Raw genomic sequence first — 26,018 nt, forward strand, 5'->3', positions numbered from 1 at the left:
GCACTTTGGTTATGGTCCATAATAAAGTTTGTTTAACTCTTTGACGAGCCCTCGTATGGAGATCGAACCCTGGCCGGCTTGATGAGCGAACACTCTACCGCTGGGCTACTCAAACAAGGAAGTACCTTTACCAAGGCACGTTCACATCACTGCAATGATACAAGTATTAACCACAGCAAAGCGTTCAAACATCCACATGTTAAGCAGGGAACACAAATGGGTTAGTCATACCAGGAAAATTCAAATATCCTTCCGCCTCATACACACACTTGTAGGACATATCATCACAATAGAGCTAGCCTGGCTAGGATTTCCGAGTATTGTCTAATTAGTTATAAAATGCATATTCTCGTTCAATGCGAGCAACAAGGTAACATTTGAAATATTTGAGCGTGAACTATAAGATTTAGATGCAACCGTTTATTCATAAAAATGGTGAGACTTTATGATATTTGATATGACCCATATTTCATTTTTTTATTCAATGGTCACACTGAAAGTGAATTTTGTGTTAAGTGCGCTTGTTTTTGATTTACGTAATTTTATTCAACTTGTATACATCGTTCGGCCTAATGTAACCGATGTTACTTACTTTAGGTATATATGAAGAGATGGGTATTCAGCCGTCCCCGTGGTTGTCACTGGTCCTGTCGGGGTATTTTACGGAAAATTGATACCCTCTGAAAACATCCCAAATAATCCCAAATATTCCAAATGCTATAATTTGAACGTCGTTTATCTGAGTTTTGTCCGTCTGCTTTGTGGAACGACGTTATAATATGGATACACTTTCTGAAATGGGTTGAATTTCTATTGTACTCTGCAGTAGTTATATACTCATAAAACCAACGACAACCCTTTACCCGCAGTTTTCCTTCAATAAGACTCACGCCTCTGTTTATGAAGTGACCGACTCCGTGGTCTAGTGGTAGAGCGTCCGCCAGGAGAGCGGAAGGTCCGGGGTTCGATCCTCGACAGTGTCATACAAAAAGACGTTTAAAGATGGTACTTGTTGTTACCCTGCCTGACGCTCGACATTAAGGGGCTAAAACAAGGACTGTCGGCTCTACTGACTTAGTTGATGCATGTCATCGTATCACATTTGCGTGGATCGATCCTCATGGTGTCAATCACTGGATTGTCTGCTACAAACTCGATTATTTACAGACCGCCCTCATATAGCTGGAATATTGCTGAGTGTGCGTTAAACAACAAAGAATCACAACATGAGTCCCATACAAGGACATGTCGAAAGAAATATCTGAGGCAGAAGGCGACCTCTTAAACACTTAAGCAACACCCGGCCGCGTTATATCAAAAGACGTTAAAAGATGTACTTGGCTAAAACAAGGACTGTCGACTCGGAGTCCGTATACTGTGTCTGAGTGGGATATTCATGTTAAACTGTGGCATGGTATCTCAGTGGGCTAGCACTATAAATCGATATCAGTCCGGACTATTAAATGCACGTCGCTATAGAAGTGCAATAATCTTGGACATTATGAAGTATGTCGGCATTGACACTGACTGTCACCACCTTGACAGCATATGTTCAGACCGTGGCATATCTCAAATCGAGAAAAATCATGTGACTTCTGTTGTTTGAAGCGACCAAACCCATCCCATAATCAGTGACAATATCTGCTGAAATCAGAGTCTATTGACACCGACTTTTCACAAGCACGTGTTTATGTTTGTTTGTTTGTTGTTTAACGACACACTCAGCAATATTCCAGCTATATGACGTCGGTCTGTAATCAATCGAATCTGGACCAGACAATCCAGTGATTGACGTCATGAGCATCGATCCGCGTAATTGGGAAACGATGACATGCATCAACCAAGGCAGCGAGCCTGACCACCCGATCCCGTTAGTCGACAAGCATAGTCACCTTTTAAGGCAAGCATGGGTTGCTGAAGACCTATCACGGGTTTACGTGTGTATGAATTGCTAAATGTGACGATATCATAAAGCCATGAGCAAATGTCCATGTATGAAACAAAGATTTAGCACTACCTTCATCAGCTTCAGCAGTAGAGACCTGAACTACGAGTACCTTGTGGCTGCTTCATCTGTAACAGAGCCAGCGTTTCACCTTCCGTGCATACATCCCCGAGGACTAGTCATCTTTGTCCAAAATACAGCATTTAGCTGTAATGATAGTTTCCCCTTCTGCATTTGACAGCATTATGATGCGGAAATATTGACCATGCATTAGCTTGACGAACAGAAGTTTGTGTTGTAAAGGTTTTCACAGCTTTTATGATGCTGAGGGTGCATCCTCTATTGGGCATGAAATGAGCTACTTCCCTGTAACAAAGGTGTCAAAGACTTTAGAAACCGATTACCATTGCAAAGGGATTCAGTGGCCGAAAAGTTTCCCTGTATCTCATGTTTGTAGTGAGAGCCGAAAGCTGAGGATCGGGTTGTCTGAATGTGTGTCCTGGTTGATGGTGGCCCTCGTAACCCGCGCCTTATGTAGCTACACACAATGTGTGTCCTGGTTGATGGTGGCCCTCGTAACCCGCACCTTATGTAGCTACACACAATGTGTGTCCTGGTTGACGGTGTCTCATCGTAACCCGCGCCTTATGTAGCTACACACAATGTGTGTCCTGGTTGACGGTGTCTCATCGTAAAACGCGTCTTATGTATCTACACACAATGTGTGTCCTGGTTGATGGTGGCCCATCATAACCCGCGCCTTATGTAGCTACACACAATGTGTGTCCTGGTTGACGGTGTCTCATCGTAATCCGTGCCTTATGTAGCCACACACTATGTGTGTCCTGGTTGATGGTGGCCCATCGTAACCCGCGCCTTATGTAGCTACACACAATGTGTGTCCTGGTTGATGGTGGCCCATCGTAACCCGCGCCTTATGTAGCTACACACAATGTGTGTCCTGGTTGACGGTGTCTCATCGGAACCCGCGCCTTATGTAGCTACACACAATGTGTGTCCTGGTTGATGGTGGCTCTTGTAACCCGCGTCTTATGTAGCTACACAAAATGTGTGTCCTGGTTGATGGTGGCCCTCGTAACCCGCGCCTTATGTAGCTACACACAATGTGTGTCCTGGTTGATGTTGGCCCATCGTAGCCCGCGCCCTATATAGCTACACACAATGTGTGTCCTGGTTGATGGTGGCCCTCGAAACCCGCATCTTATGTGGCTACACACAATGTGTATCCTGGTTGATGGTGTCTCATCGTAGCCCGCACCTTATGTAGCTACACACAATGTGTGTCCTGTTTGACGGTGTCTCATCAGAACCCGCGCTTTATGTGGCTACACACAATGTGTATCCTGGTTGACGGTGTTTCATCGGAACCCGTGCCTTATATAGCTACACACAATGTGTATCCTGGTTGACAGTGTCTCATCGGAACCCGCGCCTTATGTAGGTACACACAATGTGTGTCCTGGTTGATGGTGTCTCATCGTAGCCCGCTCCTTATGTGGCTACACACAATGTGTGTCCAGGTGTGTCCACGGGGGGCCCAGTCGTCTAAGGAGCCGCCATTCGCTGTGCAGAGTTTCGTCCCTTGGGCACGCCAGAAACCTATGATTGTGGGTTCGAATCCCGGTTCGGGCTTTCCTCCAACATTAAGCTGACACGCCGTGATATACCTGGAATAATGTTAAACGCGGCGTTAAACCCAACTCACTCACTCACTCACTCATTAAGACGTCACAACAGTTGCTTCTCTTTGTGAAAATCAGTCACAATACCGGAAGGTTTCACAAGTTACCTAAAGGGACCTAATATTACAATAAAGTTACCGAAAAGGGTATCATCAGTCGGATATTCTTAATCTTCTTAATAGGACATTATATTATAATAACATTAAAACATAGTAGTTTTTATTATTCCATACATTTTTACCTCCTCAATACTGGTTATTCGTCGTAATGAACATAGCATTACTTCCCTAGAATTGTCATACAATCCTATGAATATAAATGATAATTTATTGTGTGCCGGGTTGTTGAATATGATGGTTCCCTGTTCACATTTGAATACAGTAGTTTAATCTCTCTTTGTTGTTCGCTCGCTCGGGCCATATTTCCTTCCCTATCTATTTTCAGACATTTAATTCGATTTTGACTTTGGGAGCATCCTTCCCTTTTCCGCTTTGCAAAAAACACGAATTAAGTCCCTTTCATTAAAAAAAACAAACAAACAAACCCCCCCCTCAAAAAAAAAAAAAAAAAAAAAAAAATATTACAAAAATGAAAAGAAAAAAGAACTTTGATGCGAGGCATCAACACATCAGCAACAAATTATCATGTCTTTATAAAACTGGCAAACAATTAAATCTGTAATGAAATATTTAAAAGTACTTAAAAGTATATGAACAATACTGATTAGATTTCATTCCCTGTTTTACATATTACACCAGCTGTTTGAGAACGATGCCCTTACATGCCTCACACCCTGAAACAGCGAGGGAGGGAACGTGTATCCCTGTCGTCGACCCTGTTCGTTTCGCTGTGTGGAGTTGAGTCCATTTGGCGTGTCTGAAGTTTAAGATTGTGGGTTCAAATCCCAGATTCGCCCTGATTAAGATTCTTGGTTCCTAAAGAGTTTCGCAAAAGTGGCATAAACCTGAGGCCTGCATCCATTCGGACTTCCCTCCAACATTAAACTAACAGTGGCGGTGGGGTAGCCAAGTGGTTAAAGCGTTCGCTCGTCACGCCGAATACCCAGGTTAGAATGAGCACATAGGTACACTGTGTGAAGCCCATTTATGGTGTCCCCCGCCGTGATATTGCTGGAATATTGCTAAAAGCGGCGTAAAACCATACTCACTCACTCATTAAACTAACATACCGTGATATAATATATATACAGAAACTTACTCACTCATTCATTTATTCCTTATGTAATCTGTATTCATGTCCAACATTTATTCTGACAAGCTTATCCTAAAAACAATAATAATCGTAGTAGCAGGTAAGCCATATATTTGTTTAAATAGTTTTCGAGACCGACCGACAAAAAAAACAGATTTAGACAAAATATGACTTTTGACAAAAAACAGTTAGGTGAAATGAAAACAACACACCTGAGATTTTGTCATCTCTGTTCGTAAGAAATGGTGAATAATACGTATAAAGATCTTTGTTTTAACAAAACAAAAAAAAACAATAAATTATCAGCCCGTATCGTTTCGCAATCGTACTTCCGTGATGGCATGAACTAGGAGTTTGGTTTTAATTCATCAGTAGCAGTAATAAACTGGAGATGAAAACTGTTGTTATTTTTTTTTTCGAGTACATGCATTGACTTTAAGGCCGAAATGTTGTATCTTAACCACTGAAAAATGAAAGGTCTTTCGACTGTGAGTGAGTGAGTGAGTGAGTGAGTGAGGTTGATTTTACGCCGCTTTTAGCAATCTTGTGGGCTTCACACATTTTGGATGATATTGCGAGGGTGAATTCATGTTGCATGGGTGAGGCAGTCGGGTAGCCTAGTGGTTAAAGCGTTAGCTTGTCACGCCTAAGACCCGGGCTTTATTCCCGACATGGGTACAATGTGTGAAGTGCATTTCTGGTGTTCCCCGCTGTGATATTGCTGGACCATTGCCCAAAGCGGCGTAAAACCATACTCACTCACTCATGTTGCATGGACATCAAAATATTGCGTTTGTTTAAATTTCCCATGGTAGGAAAATAATTTCAGCTGGCCAATTTCATGTCTTCCTGTTTCATCTCTAACTCGCAGTTCTTAAGACTAATGTTTGAGTGTGGGGGTTACTTTGTTTGTTTGTTGTTTATGGCTGCACTCAACAATATTTCAGCCATATGACGGTGCTCTCTAAATAATCGAGTCTGTACCAGACAATCCAGTAACTGATATGAGCATCGATCTACGCCATTGGGATACGATGACATATATCAACCAAGTCAGCGAGCCTGACCATACGATCCCGTGAGTCGCCTGGTACCACAAGCATAGTCGCCTCTTAGGACAAGCATAGGTTGCTGAAGACCTAACGATGTTCGTAAGCGTATCATGCCCTACCGGTGACACCCATATCACATAATTTTTGTCACTTATGCGTCAAATTTGGAAATGACCTCCACATATGTACCATAAAATGGTTTGAATGAGGCCTTAAATGTTGTAGGGCGTTGGGATAGCCTGGAGGTTAAAGCGTTGGCGCGTCACGCCGAAGACCCTGTTTCTATTCTCCACATAGGTACTATCTGTTAAGTCAATTTGTAAGACATTGCTGGAATATTGCTACAAGCGGCTTAAAACTTCACTCACTCACTCACTCCTTTCTTTCAAGTACAGGTGGGTAAATCATGTGAAGGGATTTGGCCATTTGATTGTTACTGAACGGTACCAGATCATTCATATACCGAACCTTCAGTTAAACCTCTGAGCCAAATAAGATGTTTTGACCTTGCTCACCCTAGCGGACATTTCGATTCACCACAATTGGTGCCCATGATGGGTGCCCTTTTCCTGTCTTACACTCAAAGCTTACGAAGATACTAGCAATGAGGAAGTTGAGCATTTCGCATACTGTTTTCTCAGTAAACTTCAGATGGTATTTGGTTTTGATAATTTGACCTGAACCTCTGAAGATTGATATGTAACTGTATCAGCACGTTTTGTAACAAAAGCCTCAAAGAATGAAAATATTCCTTGAGTGTGTCATGTGAGATATTGGTCTGCAAAGTTGAAAAATGTTTTGACAGAATTGATCTAGGCTCCTTTCTACGGTTTTATAATGTCAAGCAAATCCTTTGAGTTTTTAAGAATCCACATGATATTAATTCCAATTGTCTCAAATACTTTGAGTGAATATAAAGAAAGCCCATCCTTTAATGCATTCAGAACCATTCATGATTTGCTGGACCATGCAATATATTTCTCTTTATACGGATGTTTTATGGATTTCTTGGAATCCAGTACATAAGAAGAATGGACATTCTTCAGATGTGCATGTGATAGTGACGAGTGCCACCGATTCTTGCCTTTGGCTTACAAAATAGTAATGAAACAAGAGATTTACCCATCATACCTTTTCAACACGATGCAGCAGGAAATAGATATTAACAGCTGACACAATTCGATCTATTTGATCTTCTTTGCTCTCGCTTTGAAGTATTGGGCAATAATCACGGACTAAAAGGTCATGAATGTCTGAGGGGTAGAGCCTAAAATAAAAGTCTGAACCAATGATGAAGAAGCTTTTGGAGCTAGGGGAGTTGGGTGTTTGTCGAATGTTATTCCCATGTATTTGACAAGTACATGGAACAGCAGGTGGAACAGCAGGTGGAACAGCAGATGGAACACTTGTATGTTTGGGACTTCGTGTAGTACGTATCGCCAGTGGAGCCATACTGGAGGGAGGAGAGACAACTCTGTTGCCTGAATCACAAGATCACCAATTTCAAGTTTTACAATGAATCACAAGATCACCAATTTTAAGTTTTACAATGAATTCAACATCATCGTTTTGGAGACACAGAATAAAGATATTGGACATAATTCATTTATGCTCAATCTTGGGTCAACTGTCAAAAATAAGCACCACAAATTTCATGTTCACATCAGAAATGATAGTTTCAGTGTGAGTTATATCTTGATGTTTTCGGGGTCTTTTAATACCATGTTGATGTAACGTTCTGCGAAATATGCATCAGTGGACCTATCTGCAAAGACAACTGCATTTAAATTATTGCCATTGTCACTTTCGCTATCTATAATGAAGCGATTTTCCATAAACAACAAGCTCAGCGAGAGCTACTGACAACACGTGCTCGTCTGACCTGACGTGGAGTGACGTCCCTTGGATTAAGATGTCTGGCTTGTCAACATGATTTGCTGTCTGAGGTCAACTAAAGACTTGTAAAGTAGAAGGGCACTAAATATAGGACATCATGAAAGGAGTATTGGTAAAAATACAACTTCAGCGCAAGGTCAAGTCATCTGGTTGTGAATGCCACCGAATCCCACTGTGAATGTCTTTGAATCCCTCTGTATGTGAATGTCATTAAATCTATCTGCCTGTAATTGTCAGCGAATCCCTCCGTAAATGCCACTGAATCCCTATGTCTGTAAATGTCACTGAATATCCCTCTGTTAATATCAGGGAATCCCTCTGTCTGTGAATGTTCCTGAATTAATATGTCTGTAAATGCCACTGAATATCCCTCTGTAAATGTCAAGCAATCCATCTGTCTGTGAACGTTTCTGAATTAATATGTCTGTGAATGTCACTGAATATCCCTCTGTAAATGTCAGGGAATCCCTCTGTCTGTGAATGTCACTGAATATCCCTCTGTTAATATCAGGGAATGCCTCTGTGTGTGAATGTTTCTGAATTAAAATGTCTTTAAATGCCACTGAATATCCCTCTGTAAATGTCAAGCAATCCCTCTGTCTGTGAACGTTTCTGAATTAATATGTCTGTGAATGTCACTGAATATCCCTCTGTAAATGTCAGGGAATCCCTCTGTCTGTGAATGTCACTGAATATCCCTCTGTTAATATCAGGGAATGCCTCTGTGTGTGAATGTTTCTGAATTAATATGTCTTTAAATGCCACTGAATATCCCTCTGTAAATGTCAAGCAATCCATCTGTCTGTGAACGTTTCTGAATTAATATGTCTGTGAATGTCACTGAATATCCCTCTGTTAATGTCAGGGAATCCCTCTGTCTGTGAATGTCACTGAATATCCCTCTGTTAATATCAGGGAATCCCTCTGTCTGTGAATGTTTCTGAATTAATATGTCTGTAAATGTCACTGGATTCCTCTGTACATGTCATGGAATCCCTCTGTCTGTACCTGCCATTACATCCATGTACCCGTGAATTCATTGAATCTCTGTCTGTAGACGTCACTGAATCCCTTTGAATGCATCTCTGTGTTTATGGCATTGACTCCTTATATCTGTAAATTCATTGAATCTCTTTCTGTAGACGTCACTGAATCCCACTGTCTGTGAATGTTACTCAATCAATATGTCTGTAAATGTCGCTGAATCCCTCTGTGAATTATTGAATCCATATACCTGTAAATTCATGGAATCTCTGTCTGTGAATTTGACCGAATCCTCTATCTAACAATTCATTGAATCTGTTATTGAAAGGGCAACCGGTATTGAAAAAATATCTTTTGCGATTGGCATTAGGGGAATATCCATCGACTTTACACAACATACAAACAGTGTGACTGTTGACAGTTGAAATGCTATGATTATGGCAAGATCCTTCCACTTCAACTGTTGGCGTCGATTCGGCTTCATTGCATTAATGCTTCAGAATGGCAGCGATGGAACATCGTTGCATTTACGACATATTAATCAAATTTCAAATTTCAAAGGTGAAATGCAAAATATGAAAAACGCAATACCAACTTCTTACAACATTAAGGATTTATTTCAATACTGAAATTGAAAGTAGAACCAATAATATCAGATTCCACGTGATAACAAACATTAATGGTATCATTCATCCAAAGCCATCCACTTGTCGTGATAATTATCCAATTTCTACTTTCCAGTTTATAAACTGTCTGATAGGGCGGCATAAAAAAGAATTGGCCATGTATCTGAGACATACATAAAGTATATGGTGTTGAACCCCAAGTATGGTTGAGCGGTAGTTGGACACTGATTTGTATCTCTACGTAACATGTGTTTTTTTATAAATAGGACAAACCGAGAACAAACACCATGTTGATCAATTGGAAATCAGGAGAAACTAGATGATCTTATTTATATCCATTAATCTGTCTTGCTCCCTTCAAAACCGTTTCCCTGAAAAAAAATAACATACATTTAAAGCATGGCTCCTTTGTCTTTCACGATGCTCCAACTAACTGAAATGTTAGTTAAACATCACTTGGCAACGACGGAACTTCTTTTCTTTCCTATCATTACTCTATGCATGCCATTGTGATTTGGTAGCTTTTCGTTCAAGGAAAAGAACAGAAGGAAAGGAAATTACTATTATCTTGATCAGGGCTATGCTTGATCATAATAGACCCAGCAACATGGGTAAGTAATGTTTCGGTGATTGATAAATGTGCTCGAGTTGGTACAAAATAAATAGTTCTAGTTCCCGGGTCATGCATTACATAACCCGAGTTAGCAAAGAGAGGTGCACGTGCGAAAGGGTTCCTGAATATCATTCAAAATACCTTTAACAAAAAAATGTTTTTAAGCTTTTTAGGTGCTGAATTTGTGGACATGGTTTTAATAGGTTAGAGCACTTGGACCATGGACCATGATAACAAATCGGACTCTAACTAACCGTGTTAAGGATTAGACACCAGGGCCCACTTGCACAAAGCGATCTTAGCGCTAAGATGACCGTAACTCCCATACTTAAGCATAGACTTAATAGTCTTAGGTTAAGATCGCTTTGTGCAAGTGGGCCCAGGTCCTCGTGCTTTAACAAATACATATTGAAAGACATCATAGGAGCATAATCAGGTTGATGTGAGTTTATCTGCAAAGTTAAAATGAATTGTTACTTGTCCTGTAAAGGGTCCAACCATCACACACACACAACAGTCCTCTCCTTAGGAACTTAAGGTCAACCTTATCCACACAATTTGGATGAAGACGACTGCATTTACTAGACACAGCAAATACCTAGTTGGTAGCACGTGTTTACCCAAATCTGTTTCTGCAGTAATACTGACAAAACTAATGAGAAGTTGATGTGGTGCTAATGCTGAACACATGTCAGTCCACCGGATCTGTCCAATGACGAATACTGTTCAACCACGTACAGATCAGCTACAACCGAGAAGAAATTCTTTGAACAAATATTTAAGCGTCAGTACGGCTTAAGGTTAAACCAACCACAGATATCTTGTAACCGCGTTTAGCTAGAATCGTTGGAAGGCCCGCTACTGATATCTTAATGTCTACCAACTGAAACCCAGTATCAGGCATCGGGGCTCATCTCCCATCTCGCTGTGCAGCACGTTTCCAGCGGCATCACAACAACCTGTTATAAAGCCTGACACCTGGGCCCACTTGCACAAAGCGATCTTAGCGCTACAACTATTGTAAGCCTATGTTAAAGTATGGGAGTTACGATCATCTTAGCGCTAAGATCGCTTTGTGCAAGTGGGCCCTGATCTAGCAGCATCTGGAGACAAGCGGTGGTGGGGACCTATTCTGAACAGGGTTCTCATGTGGTATAAGTTGGTACCATTCATCTTACCAGATCTCTTCCTCGCACATATAATGGCACTCAGGCACAGCCATTCCATTGAATCGTGAGTGGAGACTGATAGAGTAGGCACCCATGTTCTCAAAGTAGAACCAGTCCCCGATCTGGAGCTCGGGGAGAGGCCCTTCCTTTAGGACACAGTCACTGCCGTCACATGTCGGACCCCACAGGCTGGAGGTGAAGGTCACGTCACTAGCGGGTACCTGACATAACCATATACATATTAGAGTCTTTAAATTCACACTGACCGAGTGATTGGTTTTAACGCAGTTTTGAGAACTTTTAAACAGGATTTAAGTTATTGCATGGCGTGTCGGAATGGACAGCTCGAATTGACCGGGTTTTTTTAGGTTTATCAGTTTGGAGAAATCCATGATTACAGGTACATCTGGGATTCGAACCCACGATCACCGGATTCACTGGTTACAGGTTTCTGTCTCAAAAGGTCCCATGACATTTAATGCTGCGAATTGAAACTATGGTCATCCTCAACTTAGAAAAGCATTGTACAGCTTTGTCGGAAAAGAAAATTCGCTCCCACGGTAATAGCCCCTTCACATTGCACAGGTCAGTTAGTGTCGAAATATATTCATTTTTCTCTGAGGCCAAAATGGTTATACCAATGATCAAATTATTTGCTGTTAAAGTCATTATAAAATAGAAAGCTTCTGAATAATCGCAATAATCGTTAGGTGCATGTAATATTTGGGTACACTGCCTCACATTAATTGTGAAATTATTAAAACAGACAAAACGTGCGATCTCGAGCATAGACTACGGAATGAAATTCCTTAGAAAATACAATTGAATATATTTATCTCAGATAAAACTTTCTTATCGTTTACATTTTTCCAATTGACATATTATTGGTATCACTTTATAATTTATAGTTATGCAATGGGATTAATTATTAATATGGTTTTATTGGTTTTATACATAAAGTGTTCACCTTGACTAATGTAGGTATCATGCAAGTGTCTTCTGAGAGAACGAAGCTTAACGATCCATATACACCGTCATTTATATAATACATATATGTTGGGGTGACGTCACGGGGGTTCTCCGGGTCCAAAGTTTTCACTGAGAATACAATAAATATAAACCAGTCGTGTAAACATGTCAATTCAATTGTTGTGTTTTTGCAATTACTTTTTGGCATCAATTAAGGGATTTTTGAATAATCACCGAACAAATTATTAATTTCATTAAATTGAAATATACTGATGATCAAAAGAAAGTACGCCGAGAATTTGTTTTTGAGATATAAATAGTTTACGTTCAATGAAGGTGAGAAAGGTGATCGTGTTGTTCAACAGAACGTAACAAATAGAAAATTATCACAAGTTGCTGTATTTGGGTGATGCAGCACGGGTAAAATGGCGTTGAGAAGACAACTTGCATTGCACGTGAAGTTAAACGCTGATTTTAACATAATTCCAGTCATATCATGGCGTGTCAGCATTATGTGAGAGTAAAGCCCAAAGTGATGCAGGCTTCAGACGTTTACCACTTTGGTGAAACCCATGAGCACGCGTATGGTGCTGACAAACCAAGAAACATAACCTCTGCAAACCGGGATTCGAAATCAGAGTGGTTTGTTTGTCGAAAGGACGCAACTCTGCACAGCGAATTCAGGCGCCTTAGACGACCGTGCCATCCCTGCTCCCAATGCACGTGAAGCATGATATTTGTGTACGTAAGGGTATAAAAACGGTGGCATGGCAACCGAACGTTGTTAGTCAACAGTAAAATACCCGAGAACATAGCAAGGCTAACTGCTGAACAACGAGAGAAAGCAAGTGGTATGCTGTCGTCTGAGGCAAGTTACGCGCACGTCGCAAAAGTGAGGGAGTTTGGTTTTACGCCACTTTTAGCAATATTCAAGCACTATCACGGCAGGGGACACCAGAAATGGGCTTTACACATTGTACCCATGTCGGAATCGAACCCGGGTCTTCGGCGTAAAGAGCGAACGTTTTAACCACTAGGCTACCCGACCGCCTTTCACGTTGCAAGAATCATGCAAACGAAGATCACCAAGTTGATCTAGAAACCGTCTCAAAACCGCCATTGAGGACCGCTATTCCCGCACCTTGCACCTAGGTAACAGATTCCTCACTTTGACGTCATCTGCACTGAATGCGCTTGGACGTTTCATCAGTCATCACACCACACGTCGCCAACTTCGAGAGTCTGATAGCAAGACCTATCGACCATTCAGAGAAATGTAGTTGGCGAGGCAACATCGACTTCGGCGCTTACTTTGGGCACGCCAAGTTCAATGTTGGCAATGTCGTAAGTGGCAACGTGTGTTAGTTTCTGATGACAGCAGGTTCCAGCTGTTCAGAGCCGACGGGAGAACACAGATTTACTGAAATGGCGGGGAAAGACTGGTTTATATTCTGGAGACTGTGCCGTATGACGGTAGCAGTGTGATAGGGATATGTGGCCGACGGAATGGCGGACTGTTCGTCATTGATGGAAGTCTTAATGCCCAGCGTTACATTGACCTCGTGTTAGCCCCGTCGTATTACCGTTCTTGCAGCTCAACCCAAGGATTTTGTTCGAACAGCATAATACACGATCTCAAACAGCTCGTGTCGTACAGTTTCTCGACACGAACAACGTCAATCTTCGCCATGGCTGACCATTTCATCAACCATACCGCCATACGAACTCTGTCCAACGTCGTTCTCACACTTGTGTATTTACACGTGGAAGTCATACATATTGTTGACTCATTGACATTCATTTTGCTACAGTAATGATCATGCTCACTCACACGTCATCCTGAGTGTTATCTGCGACATCGCCCATTTTACCCCAGTGCCGTGTGGGATCTGATGTTGTCAGCGGATGATCAATATTGTGTTCCTAAGCTTTCGTAATACAGTTGCATCAACATGTGGTTTGTTACTTATTTATCAGTTTGAAAAAAGTATCGGTATACTTTCTTCATCTTCCCGAGGCAAGTGAGTTAACTGACTATGAAAGTCCAGTTTCCACCCTTGCCGAACTAGGCTGGTATTATGGAGTTACATTTTGGCTGGACTAACGAGTCTATGCATAGTCCAATCCAAATCGCGCACCGAAATCGAAATCCGGTTCGTTAACTGTCGTGCAGATTTCGGTCGATTGCAGGATTTGCAAAACATGTGCACCGCAAACTCGTTGTCAGCAGATATTTTTGCAAATCTTTTCATGTTTTTAATCAAGGTACTCACGTGATTTGATGTATTTCACGATGTAAGACACGGTTTATCACAAAATAGATCTTGATTATCAATCAGATCGTCTTGATTGGGCGCCACCATTTTGGGTGAAACAAAAGCATGTGATACGAGAGGTGGAATCTCATTGGTCCATAGGAGAGGCTTAGAGGGGACATAACTGGTAATAGCCACTGGTGGCGCTATGATCGAGCACAGTAATTCTAGCCTAGTTCGGCAAGGGTGGAAACTGGACTTTTAAAGTCAGTTTACTCTCTTGCTTCGGGAAGATGACTTTCTTATGATCGTCATAATATGTACTATAAATGATTGCACTGATCTATGCTGGCTTGGTTCACCACGGGGGCGGTTGGGTAGCCTAGTGGTTAACGTTTTCGCTCGTCACGCCGAAGACCCGGGTTCGATTCTCGGCAAGAGTACAATGTATGAAGCCTATTTCTGGTGTCTCCCGCCGTGGTATTGCTGGAATATTGCTAAAAGCGGCGTAAAACCACACTCACTTACTCGTTCACCGCGTTACCTCACAACCATGAGAAAGCGTATTTGTGCATGCGTTGTGCTGCAGATCTCCCTCGAGGGAAGTCTGGGCCAGCAAGGCCCCAAAACACCTGCTTGTCATAAGAGCTGAGGTTCGGGTAGTAACCACGTGGAACCTTATTTCAAGGAGTCATGTTCATGGTGTGAGCCTCCGATTTGCTTGTAAGAATCGATGTTTTACAGGCCACTGTGGTATAATTTTAACAGTCACTCACGCTCATTTAGATCTCTTTCCCCAACGACGGCCGTGCACTTCCTCTTTGCAATCACACTTGTCACTAAGGTGAAAGGCGAAGCTGCAAAGTACCGCCCCGGTTCTGCCATGACCTTGACATTGGAGCTCACGGGAAAGAACTCGTCTAGAGATCTATTCAAGGCGGTGGCAACCTGGAAATAAAGTAGCTATCAGTGAACTCATTTACAACGTGCGTGCGTGCGTGCGTGCGTGCGTGCGTGCGTGCGTGCGTGCGTGCGTGTATACCAGTTATTTTTTGTGGCAACTGTGGCAGCCCCCCTATCACATGTCCTACAAAGTTCCATTTCTTACTTTGGTAGTAGGCGCCCCTCCTTTCCCAAACTCCTGAATCCACCTTATTTATTACGCCATCTGGACCAGGGCCCTCTTGCACAAAGCGATCTAAGCGCTAAGATGATGGCAACTCCCATACTTTAACATAGGCTTACAATAGTCGTAGCGCTAAGATCGCTTTGTGCAAGTGGGCCCTGGACAGACAAGATGTTGTACCTTTTCAAAAGATACTGGTGCTCCTCTGTGTCCATAGATGCCTCCGCCAACGTCAAGAGTATCTAGAGTGAATCCCATTTTCGCTGCAATCCCAAACACACTGCTGGCTCTCTGTAGTGACGTGGCGAACACTTCCGGGTCCTTTATTCCGCTGCCCACGTGGAAACTGGTGGTGAGGATGACACAAAGGAAAGCAGAGACAATGTCATGTATTAACCAGCGCGGATACCGAATACTGGCAACGCATTCATCTCCACTCGCCCCTTTCCGTAACCTGCAAGAAGACTCGTCACCCTATCGATGATTGTTATGTGCGAATCAAAGAATCCCTCAGATATAATTTTTGATCTTACATATGTCTTGCATCTAAAAATATACCCAAGGCACAGTTTAATATCTTCAATCATACTGTATAATTCCGCATGTTCAGATGTGCTTTAAATTGCATCTGAAATATATATAATATATGGGGATATATATGTGAACCATTACGCAACGAGTTGACAATTATTTTTGGTATGCCAGTTTGCGTTAAGACGGAACCCGGTCGCAAAAATGGCCACGAAAGGGGCACGAGTCGCTATTCGGCTTGTCCCGAAATAACACGAGTTGGTCACGAATGACTGGCAACGATGTCTAGCAAGATGGGGATCAGTTTATTCATGATGTAATGTTTGGAGCAGTAACATCGAACCAGGTTCTTCATAAAGGACGTAGATGACAACACGAGTGGCTATCATATACTATTTTACAACGCGAGAGAACTCGTTTTAAAACAAGTTGTAAAAAATTGATGTATGTCAGACACGAGTGCAGTAATCTTGGTGTTATACGCAAACTAAAATCTGGAAAATGATCTCAGGAATGTTTGATACAACTTCTCTCAAATGGGTTTCTCACCAACAGGTAAGAAAATATTGTACGCTTGAGGCGGTTAATGACTCTTTTTTTAACACGAGAGCCCATCAGAAAAAAGTAGTGGTGGAGTGATTTGGTAGGAAAAGTAGGTTTCCAATCATAGCCCAGAAATAACAATATTTGTTTATTAGAAAATGCTCACTTCTCATGATGTTTATCTTTTTCTCCGACATGACACCTCACCACGCAAAATTTTTATAGCCTCGCCAATCAGCGCTGAGGCTTCGAAATTTTCTATACGAATGAGTGTCACAATCAGACCAGCATAAACGAAGATAAGCAGCCAGTTCCGAATGCAAATAATACAGGCCGCTACATCATGTTCATGAGACTTTATACACACTGTCGTTTCTAAAGCGTCATGGCATGTACACACAGAGTATCATCGGAGGCATATTGATATTATGTGTATGTTTTCTTTTGTTAAAATTGAAATTTCTGAATCGAAGTGGTAATAAAACGAAGCCGAATTGGTTTAGAAAGCTGGCAAATGATTAACTCAATAACAGACACATGCTTAGTTTGAGTGGTCCAAGATCGCTTAAGATACACCTGACGCGGCCTTCTATGGATGGATACCAATAGACGTTAAAAGGTGGTACTTGTTGTTTCCCTGTCTGGCGCTCGGCATTAAAGCCCCGGACCTTCCGCTCTCCGGGCGGACACTCTACTACTAGACCACGGACGCGGTCCCGATTGTATAGCCCACTGAGAAACCATGCCGCAGTTTAACATGAATACCCCACACAAACACAGTATACTGACTCCGAGCCGAACACTCCTTGTTTCAAGCCTATAATGCCGAGCGCCAGACAGGGAAACAACAAGTACAATCTTTTAACGTCTTTTAAAACAAGAACTGGTCAGTGAGCTAGCACTATAAATCGGCATCAGTCCGGACTAGAACAAGAGCGAGCGCGCGCACGCACGCACACACACACACACACGCGCGCCGCTATACAAGTGCAATAATCTTGGACGCGACGTTAAACCCCATTTCACCTCACCTTTTATGGAGGGGTTGTCCTATCTTCACACAACGAGGAGATAAAGATATGTGTTTAATGAGAGTGGACAGAGAAGAACCAAGCGACTGACCTTACTCCTACAACATCAAGATCAAGGTTTTTAGCTGTCCGCAGTAGGTCGCTGACGTCAGCAAGGTGGCAGCCAAACTTGGCCGAGAGGTCGTACATAACTTTATTGCCAGCTGGGGGGACAATCCGCATTAGGAGTCTGGAAACATATGGAGACATGTAATATTTAGGACACAGGGGTTTGTAATTTTTCTGTCCTGTATCCAAAGTATAATAAACATGAAAAGGGATGACATTTTTGCCGATGTAAGAGATGTTGTGACATTGCACTAAAGCTGATGTATACATGTACGTACATCCTTGAACTGCAGGCAGTGATCGTCAGCAGGCAGTAAATATATACCAATGCTTATATGTAGTCAATGACAGAGAATAACCAGTCTAGATTTTCTAAGATATGCTTAACGTGAGACGAGAGGACCTCATGGCATAAGCATGACATCATCGTGATGTGGCTGGTGTCTGAGCACATGAATCAGATATTTTAAGGAACAGTCATAGCAAAGTATTTTTGATGTTTAACAAATTGCCAAGAACTGCTTTCAACAATATCTTGACTCCAAACCTAAGAGATCAGCATGGCCGTCATGTCAACTTAAAACATACAACTCCGAGGATCTGAACCAAACATATGTTGGAGTCACAAATAGTACTCTTCAGTACCAATGTCAGGTATCCCCGGTGGCTGTGAGCTTTCAATAGTATACATCTGTTATAATCTCATTAAGATCAGATCTTATTTCTCGCTATCGCTAAACACAGATCTGAAGACATTCCTTTAAGGGTCACGTCAGAACGACCTTTCATCCAACCAATCAGAGCGTCGCTTACGAGATCATGAAAGTGACAGTCGGAATGTGTTTTCTAATCATGCACCCTCGAAAGGTGGGAGGGTATTCTGAACGACAGTTATGGGCTGTATGACTTTCACAATCTATTAGTCATTCAAGGATGTTCTTTTTATTAGTTTAAAAAAATTAATCGAGAATACGTCAAAATATGTTTCGAAGCGTGGTCGGCAGTTTGAAACTAGTGTCGTAAAGCTCGAGAACGCTGCCCTCTGATTGGCTAATGTCGATTTTTTGTCAGTCATTTCAATGGTCGGTCAAAGTTCGCGAAAGGTCGTTCTGACGTTACCCGTAATGGGATGTCCTCAGATCTTTGTTTAGCGGTAGCGAAATGTAAGATCTGATTTTCATGAGATTGACATCTGTTATAAATTTACAAATACCTTAGATCCAAGGGAAGACCGGGTAGCACACTGGCTAAGCGTTTGTTTTATTGTCATAGTGATTGTGATTTGTTATACAGCACGGTCAAAAATAGCTTATGGTTTTGCAGAAAATCACATACCATTTGGAGATGCCCCCCCCTTTCGGGAAATTTAAGTAATGTAATCATCAACTTACGCCATTAGTCTCAGACGTACGTATCCAATATTTACTTTAAACCCTTAAACTATAGCGAGTGAGTGAGTTGGGTTTAACGCCGCTTTTACATTTATTCCAGTTGTCAGCTTAATGTGGGAGGAAAGACCGAAGTGATGTAGGTCTCAGACGTTTACCACTTCGGTGAAACCCACGAGCACGGGTATGGTGCTGACAAACCTAGAAACATAATCGGGGCGAACCGGGATTCGAACCCACAATTATAGGTTTCTGGCGTGTCCAGGGGACGCAACTCTGCAAAGCGAATCGCGGCGCCTTAGACGACTGGGCCACCCGTGCCCCCCCCCCCTCCCCCCCCCCCCCTTAAACTATAAGAAAAATCATATAGAATTTACAATTACTATGACGAATCACCACTTTATACCCTGTCACTGGTTATAACGTAGCTCACTTTCATTCTTTCATATTTATCCGGACCGCCTCCGTGGTCTAATGGTAGAGCGTCCGCCCGGAGAGCGTAAGGTCCGGGGTTCCCCAGCCGCGTCATACCAAAAGACGTTAAAAGATGGTACTTGTTGTTACCCTGTCTGGCGTTCGGCATTAAAGGGCTAAAACAAGGACTGGTCGGCTCGGAGTCAGTATCTGTGTCTGAGTGGGGTATTCATGTTAAACTGCGGTATGGTATCTCAGTGGGCTAGCACTATAAATCGGCATCAGTCCGGACTAGTACAAGCAGCCACACACACACATACACGTGCATGCCATCGCTATATAAGTGTAATAATCTTGGACGCGACGTTAAACCCCATTTCACCTCATATTTATCCACTAACACATGCAATGTTATCAACAATTCCTGTACGGAGTGCATCAGTATCATTCTTGTTGCTGTTGCTTGTGTCCAAATAGATCTGGGAGCAGTTTCCTGCTTTTGACTACTGGTTCAGGTGTATCTATAGTTACCGTGCATGTGGATAAGTTGACTTGACCTTATAGAGTTCAGCCTCGTTGTCAAAGGTCATAAGATCTATGTTATTCCTTGCCGCATACTCAAGGTGGGAAGTCTGCTTGCATGGGTTGGCATACACAACTCGGCCCGGGGCCACGCCCATCTGTAACACAGTCTCTATCTCGCACTGCAAATATAGAGATCAGACCATTGTAAGGAACGGATATAAAATAATAAAGTCCACGTTAGACCAATATCTTCTTTATATCAGTTTCAGACATAGTACTTTCAGTGTCTCATGACAGGTCTTCAGTGTAACTGACAATGACATATGAAGGACGTCATACTTATGATGACATCATAATGCATTTACACAGTGCAGCGACAAAACCAACTAATTTAACAATTGTATTAATATATCCTGGTAAGAACGAGCCGGGAAAATCAGTTCGAAAACGTGAAATGTTAAAATATAAGGCTTAAAGATATTATGAAAATTTGAAACATTTTCAACATATCTAAAAATAGTCATTTTTCTACATTTCTGCCATGATCGATCAACCACATGCGAATGGATGAGATGGTAATGTGGTTGTAAACCTCCTAGCTCCTCTGGGCAGCTTGTATACTCCCCATGGAGGGGAGAATGTTGTTGATATTATTGTGTTGTCAGATATATGTTGTCTCATATAACAAATAAACCCTACCACAGGCAGCAATGGTGGGACAACATTTCAACATCATACAGCTAGGTCTAACATCATACAGCCTTAGAATTCAATATTCCTCATTAGATTCAGTGGCAAGAAAGTTTCCATCACTATCTGTGGAACACATGCAGGTCAAGGTATGGCCATGTGGCTGTCCGGAAAGCAAATAGTGTTTAAAGAGCACCGGATGATAAAACCGATCAGTTAATAATTAGTACAAGAATGTACCTTGCTGGCACAGTCGAACCCCGCTCCAAGCTGGGAAAGAACTCGTAGAAATATTGGATCAGCATTACACTTGACAGCTGCAGTGAAGGGGGAACGTACAAAGATAAATAATACAGTCAATGTTCTCACAACTACAAAAACGGATCGTAAATGAATGCATAATTGATGATAAATATTAAGCATTTTATGTTGTCTCTCTGTCTTGTGGTTTCCCGATTTAGACAAACTCCTAATAAGGACACAGATATTTCCCTTTTGAGTTGTGTGCGCAATACATTCAAACTCTATTCAATCTCAATATGGGGCAATTCAATGTCACACCACTTTGACATATTAAAAACCTGAACAAAATATATCGCCATGTGTCATCAACTATTTGTACGATTCAGAGCATATGAAAAGCATGTGTTTATGATTCAATATGAAATAGTGATGATACGAGGTGTTCATGGAAAGGTTAGCTTATCCAGCCAGCCTTTAGAATCCGTCACAAACACACACAAAGGCAAGTTAATCGTTGACCTAAAAAACCCGGGAACATAAATTATGGTACGAGTCAAAATAGGGAATTGTATAGGTCATCATTGTGGTCATTCATGGGTCAAATTTTGAAATGTCCTTTACACGTCCACCACATGTTTACCATCAAACGTTTTTGAAAGCTTTGTTGGGGCCTTGAATGTTTTAAGTTTTATGACGCTCTGTGAAATGATCGATTATACCTTAAACGTTGTGAATTGTAGACGCTAAAGACTGGAGCTGCTGGAATATGGCTCGACATCAAGGTAAAGTTGACTGTCGTCATACAGTTTCACATTCTTCTGGTTTGTTTTTTGTCACTCTGAATCTTTAGTCATAGATGTAAATATGAAACAGATAAGGCGGTGTCACTGGTCTCTTTTATTTCTAGCTAAGGTGCCTAAGTATATGGAAGGAAATTGGCTATTTGACCGTTATTGAATGATATCAGATCATATATATATATATATATATATCTGAATGAATATATATATATATATATCTGAACTTAACCTAAACTTCTTGGCTAAACACGATAAAAGGGAAATGTTTTTGCCGAGGTAAATGTGAATCTTATTAGTTTTGGGAAGGACCTGCTTGTAATTGAATATATGACGCCATTGTTGCCAGATCAAAGGCTATCTACAGGAAACAATTGGTCTATCTGGAGCTATTTACATCACACTAAGCATTCACAGACTTTTGCTCCCAGGATGGTGGATAAGTACTCCAAGTTATACATACATTACAATAAAACGTGAATGTATCAAGAATTGAGGCAACTCCCCTACAAAGTAGGCTACAAAGTATCTTTTCAACAATAACTAAAACCTGCACTGGTGGTATTGAGCTGGCATTGAAGTGAAAAACAAAGAGAAATAACAGAAACTGTATGTCCCCGTGGCTCACCGTTCGTGCTAAGGCTACTGGTGTATCAGGTCTAAATCCCATATGCAGGTCGCCGTCATAAAATCTATATTGCTAGCTACAACCTTCATTCACTCAGAATGGATATCTCCAGAACTAATCCCTCACCGTAGAACGGCGTCACCCGTGGCATCAGTCTCCGCCAACGTTGGTAGTTGTTTACAAGGTCACCGAGGTCGACAATGTAGAAAGCATCGTCACAACCCTGCAACACGTGGAACTGATAAACACCTGCTCTAGTATGAGACACAGTGAAGGGGTTCTCCTTTGGTGTAGTGAGTGAGTGAGTTGGGTTTAACGCCGCTTTTAACATTATTCCAGTTATATCACGGCGTGTCAGCTTAATGTGGGAGGAAAGCCCGAAGAGATGCAGGTCTCAGACGTTTACCATTTCGGTGAAACCCACGAGCACGGGTATGGTGCTGACAAACCTAGAAACATAATCAGGGCGAACCGGGATTCGAACCCACAATCATAGGTTTCTGGCGTGTCCAAGGGACGCAACTCTGCACAGCGAATCGCGGCGCCTTAGACGACTGGGCCACCCGTGCCCTCTCCTTTGGTATAACGTGTCTTGGTGGTTCGATCATGTCACACATTGTGACCACCCGATCCTCATGGTCATCGGGCGGCTGTCCCGGAGACACACTGAGATATCCAATCATATAGTAGCAGTCGAAGGAGTAATAGATTGTGGGACGACTGTGACCTTTGGAGGTAAGTACAAACATATATATATCCGGCAAATGAAATCTGCCCTACATGGAAGACGCTTCCAGGATGACGAGGACATAAGGCTGCCACAGAGGCGTGGTTAGAGGGCCAGTCTGCAGATTTATATAAAAGTGGTATTAAAAGCTTGAAGGATAAATGGAATAAGTGTACTGAGGTGCATGGATATTATATTGAAAAATAAAAGTGCAAAAGATATTCTGCGACTTTGTCTTATATTGCAGTTGCAAAACCTATTGAACGCCCCTCGTTTCATTTAACATTTTGTGATACAGATAACGTACTGAAAAATAGATTTCATCAATCTCGTGGAAATCCATATGTACAAGAAAAGGTTAAAAAACAGAGGACACATTATGCAACAACATAGTTGTACATCATTACAGATGGGTTAGCAAATATAGATAGTCCAGTTTGTCCCCCAAAAATATGTTGTGCCTGTTGTACATGAGGATGTCACAAGAGAAGTGAGTGAGTTTGCTTTTACGCCGCTTTTAGCAATATTCGAGCAATATAACGGCGGGGGACACCAAAATGGGCTTCACACATTGTACCCATGTCGGGAATCAACCCGGGTCTTCGGCATGACGAGCGAACACTTTAACCACTAGGCTACCCGACCGTCCCCTTGTCACAAGAGGAAGTGACATAAAGATGTACACGTATAAAGTACATGTGCATTGTATTTATATTTTAGTTGAGATCGTAATGTGAATGTGGGTTCTATATTCCTTGGCGAGATGAGAATGAAATCCGGGTGAACACTGATCCACGGACTGTTTATAATGTAGCGATGTAAGAAGGCATCAGTGGGTGGATTCGGCGCCTTATTAGTGTCCATTATTATATATTGAACATAAGAAGTTAGGAATGATGAATATTTGTGGGGATATTTTTTGAAGTGAAGACTACGATTTCATAAAAATATCCCTAAGAATATTCATGATCCCAAACTTTCTTTGTTCAGTGTACTATATTATGATATCACGTAACTTAACTTAGCTTTTGTTGTTCTGTTACCTTTTGATCCGCAGACCTGGCAATATCGGCAATTATGTCCAACTTGGAGCGACAAGGATGCGCTACATGGATCTGTTGTCCATCCATCGGGAACTGTCTGTGCATCCGGTCACACGAAGAATCTGAAATACGCCAACCGTTACGTCTCACGTCCATAACTCATAAGAAAAGCAACAGCATGTACTGTGTCCATTCCAGCTTCGTCTGGCAAGTGAGTGCGTGCGTGAGTGAGTGAGTGAGTGAGTGAGTGAGTGAGTGAGTGAGTGAGTGAGTGAGTGAGTGCACCTAATAGAGTTAAGATATATGTAATGCACTATGGGTTAGATGGCCTAGGATTCTGAATAAACTGAATCTGAATCTGAAAAATTGTCTGTACCATACCGAATTTGGCAGATTTCTCCACAGCGGTATTAACATCATTTCGGACTTTCCTCCTACATGGCGCATCGGGAAATGACCCAAAAGCTGCTCAAATTGGCATTCAATCACTCCTGGCAATGTAAGTGCACGTTTTAAAGTATACATGTGTACACGCAACACTCTGTGTCTCCACAACCTACGCGGCTTTCCCCCCTCCTTAAGCTGTCAGGCCAACTTGACGTACTCAATCAACACAACTCAACATGATTTGATATATTCAATGCAGCTTGGGCATGGACAGCAAAACAGTACCACATGTAGAATGACTAATACAATTATTATACAATATCCATCTCTGTTGCATCATCATTTGTCTTCAGCAACCTTGCCGTAAAAGCCGACTATGCTTGGTGTAAAAGGCGACTAACGGGATCGTGTGGTCAGGCTCGCTGACTTGGTTGATGCATGTCATTGATCCCAATTGCGTGGATCGGCGCTCATGATATCGATCACTGGATTGTCTGGTCCAGACTCGATTATTTATAGACCGCCGTCATATAGCTTGAATATTGCTGAGCACCGCGTGAAACAACAAACAAATTGTACAAACTTAACGTCAACGGCACGAAACAACTGAAAACTAGCGTAGCATTTGAAAAGGCAGGTTTGGTGCACATGCGGTTTTTTGGGCAGATTAGAGGTGTGTCATCCAATACATAACGTTCACCTCGACGTCGGTACACTCGAATCCGTCCACCGCAGTGGCTGAGGTGAAAACGAGACTCGTCAGTGAATAGAACTTGTCCCCACTGCATGGCCATCCAGCGTAGACGCTGTCTGCACCACTGTAGACGCGCCTGATGGTGGTTTCCTGTCAAAATGGGACGTCTGGCGGGTCTTCTGGCGACAATCCCTGCACATCTGAGGCGACGACGTACAGTTTGTGAAGATATTCGTCGAAGGCCAGGGATGCTTCTTGCAGTCACTGTTGCTTGCTGGAATCGATTTCGTAGGTGTGTTTTTCGAATCCAGTTGTTTTGTCGATTACAGGTTACACGTGGCCTGCCACTCCGATGATTGTCTCTGACTGAATTCGTCTGTTGCCAACGTTGTCATAAACACCAAATAGTGTTTCTGTGGACGTTAGAGTGTCTTGCAACATCACGTTGACTCGATCCTGCTTCAAGCATACCAATGGCTCGCAGATGCTCATTTTCGGCCAGAGGTGGCATTTCGTAATGTTGAATAATTGCGTAATTTTGTTGTTTTTCTGAGTGGTTGTTGTCAGCACGATGCTAAAAAATGCAACTGGAATCCCGTTAACGCACGTTTTTTGTTCACATTCTTGGGTAGTGAAATGCATGGGGCTTGCATAAAACCCAACTTTTGCATGGAAAGCTTTTCTGTAGCAGTTGCGTTTTTGTGACTTGATTCCATACA

The 26,018-nt window shown here is 42.1% G+C and overlaps 1 protein-coding gene across 1 annotated transcript; it reads right to left on the reverse strand.

Moving 5' to 3' along the window:
- Window positions 1–9,743: 9,743 nt before the first annotated feature.
- On the reverse strand, window positions 9,744–25,810 carry LOC139479614 (ornithine decarboxylase-like). The gene is made up of 11 exons (XM_071262452.1): window positions 25,771–25,810; window positions 24,219–24,340; window positions 22,575–22,671; window positions 21,021–21,097; window positions 20,097–20,269; window positions 17,747–17,884; window positions 15,731–15,896; window positions 15,201–15,372; window positions 12,168–12,298; window positions 11,210–11,421; window positions 9,744–9,789 (listed from the first exon to the last, which is right to left on the reverse strand). Exons 1-11 carry the CDS (start codon window positions 25,808–25,810, stop codon window positions 9,744–9,746), a joined length of 1,374 nt encoding a protein of 457 aa, XP_071118553.1.
- Window positions 25,811–26,018: the final 208 nt, after the last annotated feature.

Source organism: Haliotis cracherodii, unplaced genomic scaffold, assembly GCF_022045235.1.
Source record: "Haliotis cracherodii isolate W230 unplaced genomic scaffold, xgHalCrac1.p SCAF_4, whole genome shotgun sequence".
Lineage (NCBI taxonomy): Eukaryota > Metazoa > Mollusca > Gastropoda > Lepetellida > Haliotidae > Haliotis > Haliotis cracherodii.

Coding starts and splice junctions, on each gene's coding strand:
- LOC139479614 (XM_071262452.1), bottom strand. CDS start 25,810: ATGCCACCTCTGGCCGAAAATGAGCATCTGCGAGCCATTG. Junction 15,373..15,730: donor CACCAGTATCTTTTGAAAAG/GTACAACATCTT, acceptor CTTTATTTCCAG/GTTGCCACCGCCTTGAATAG. Junction 12,299..15,200: donor GGAAAGAGATCTAAATGAGC/GTGAGTGACTGT, acceptor TTGTATTCTCAG/TGAAAACTTTGGACCCGGAG.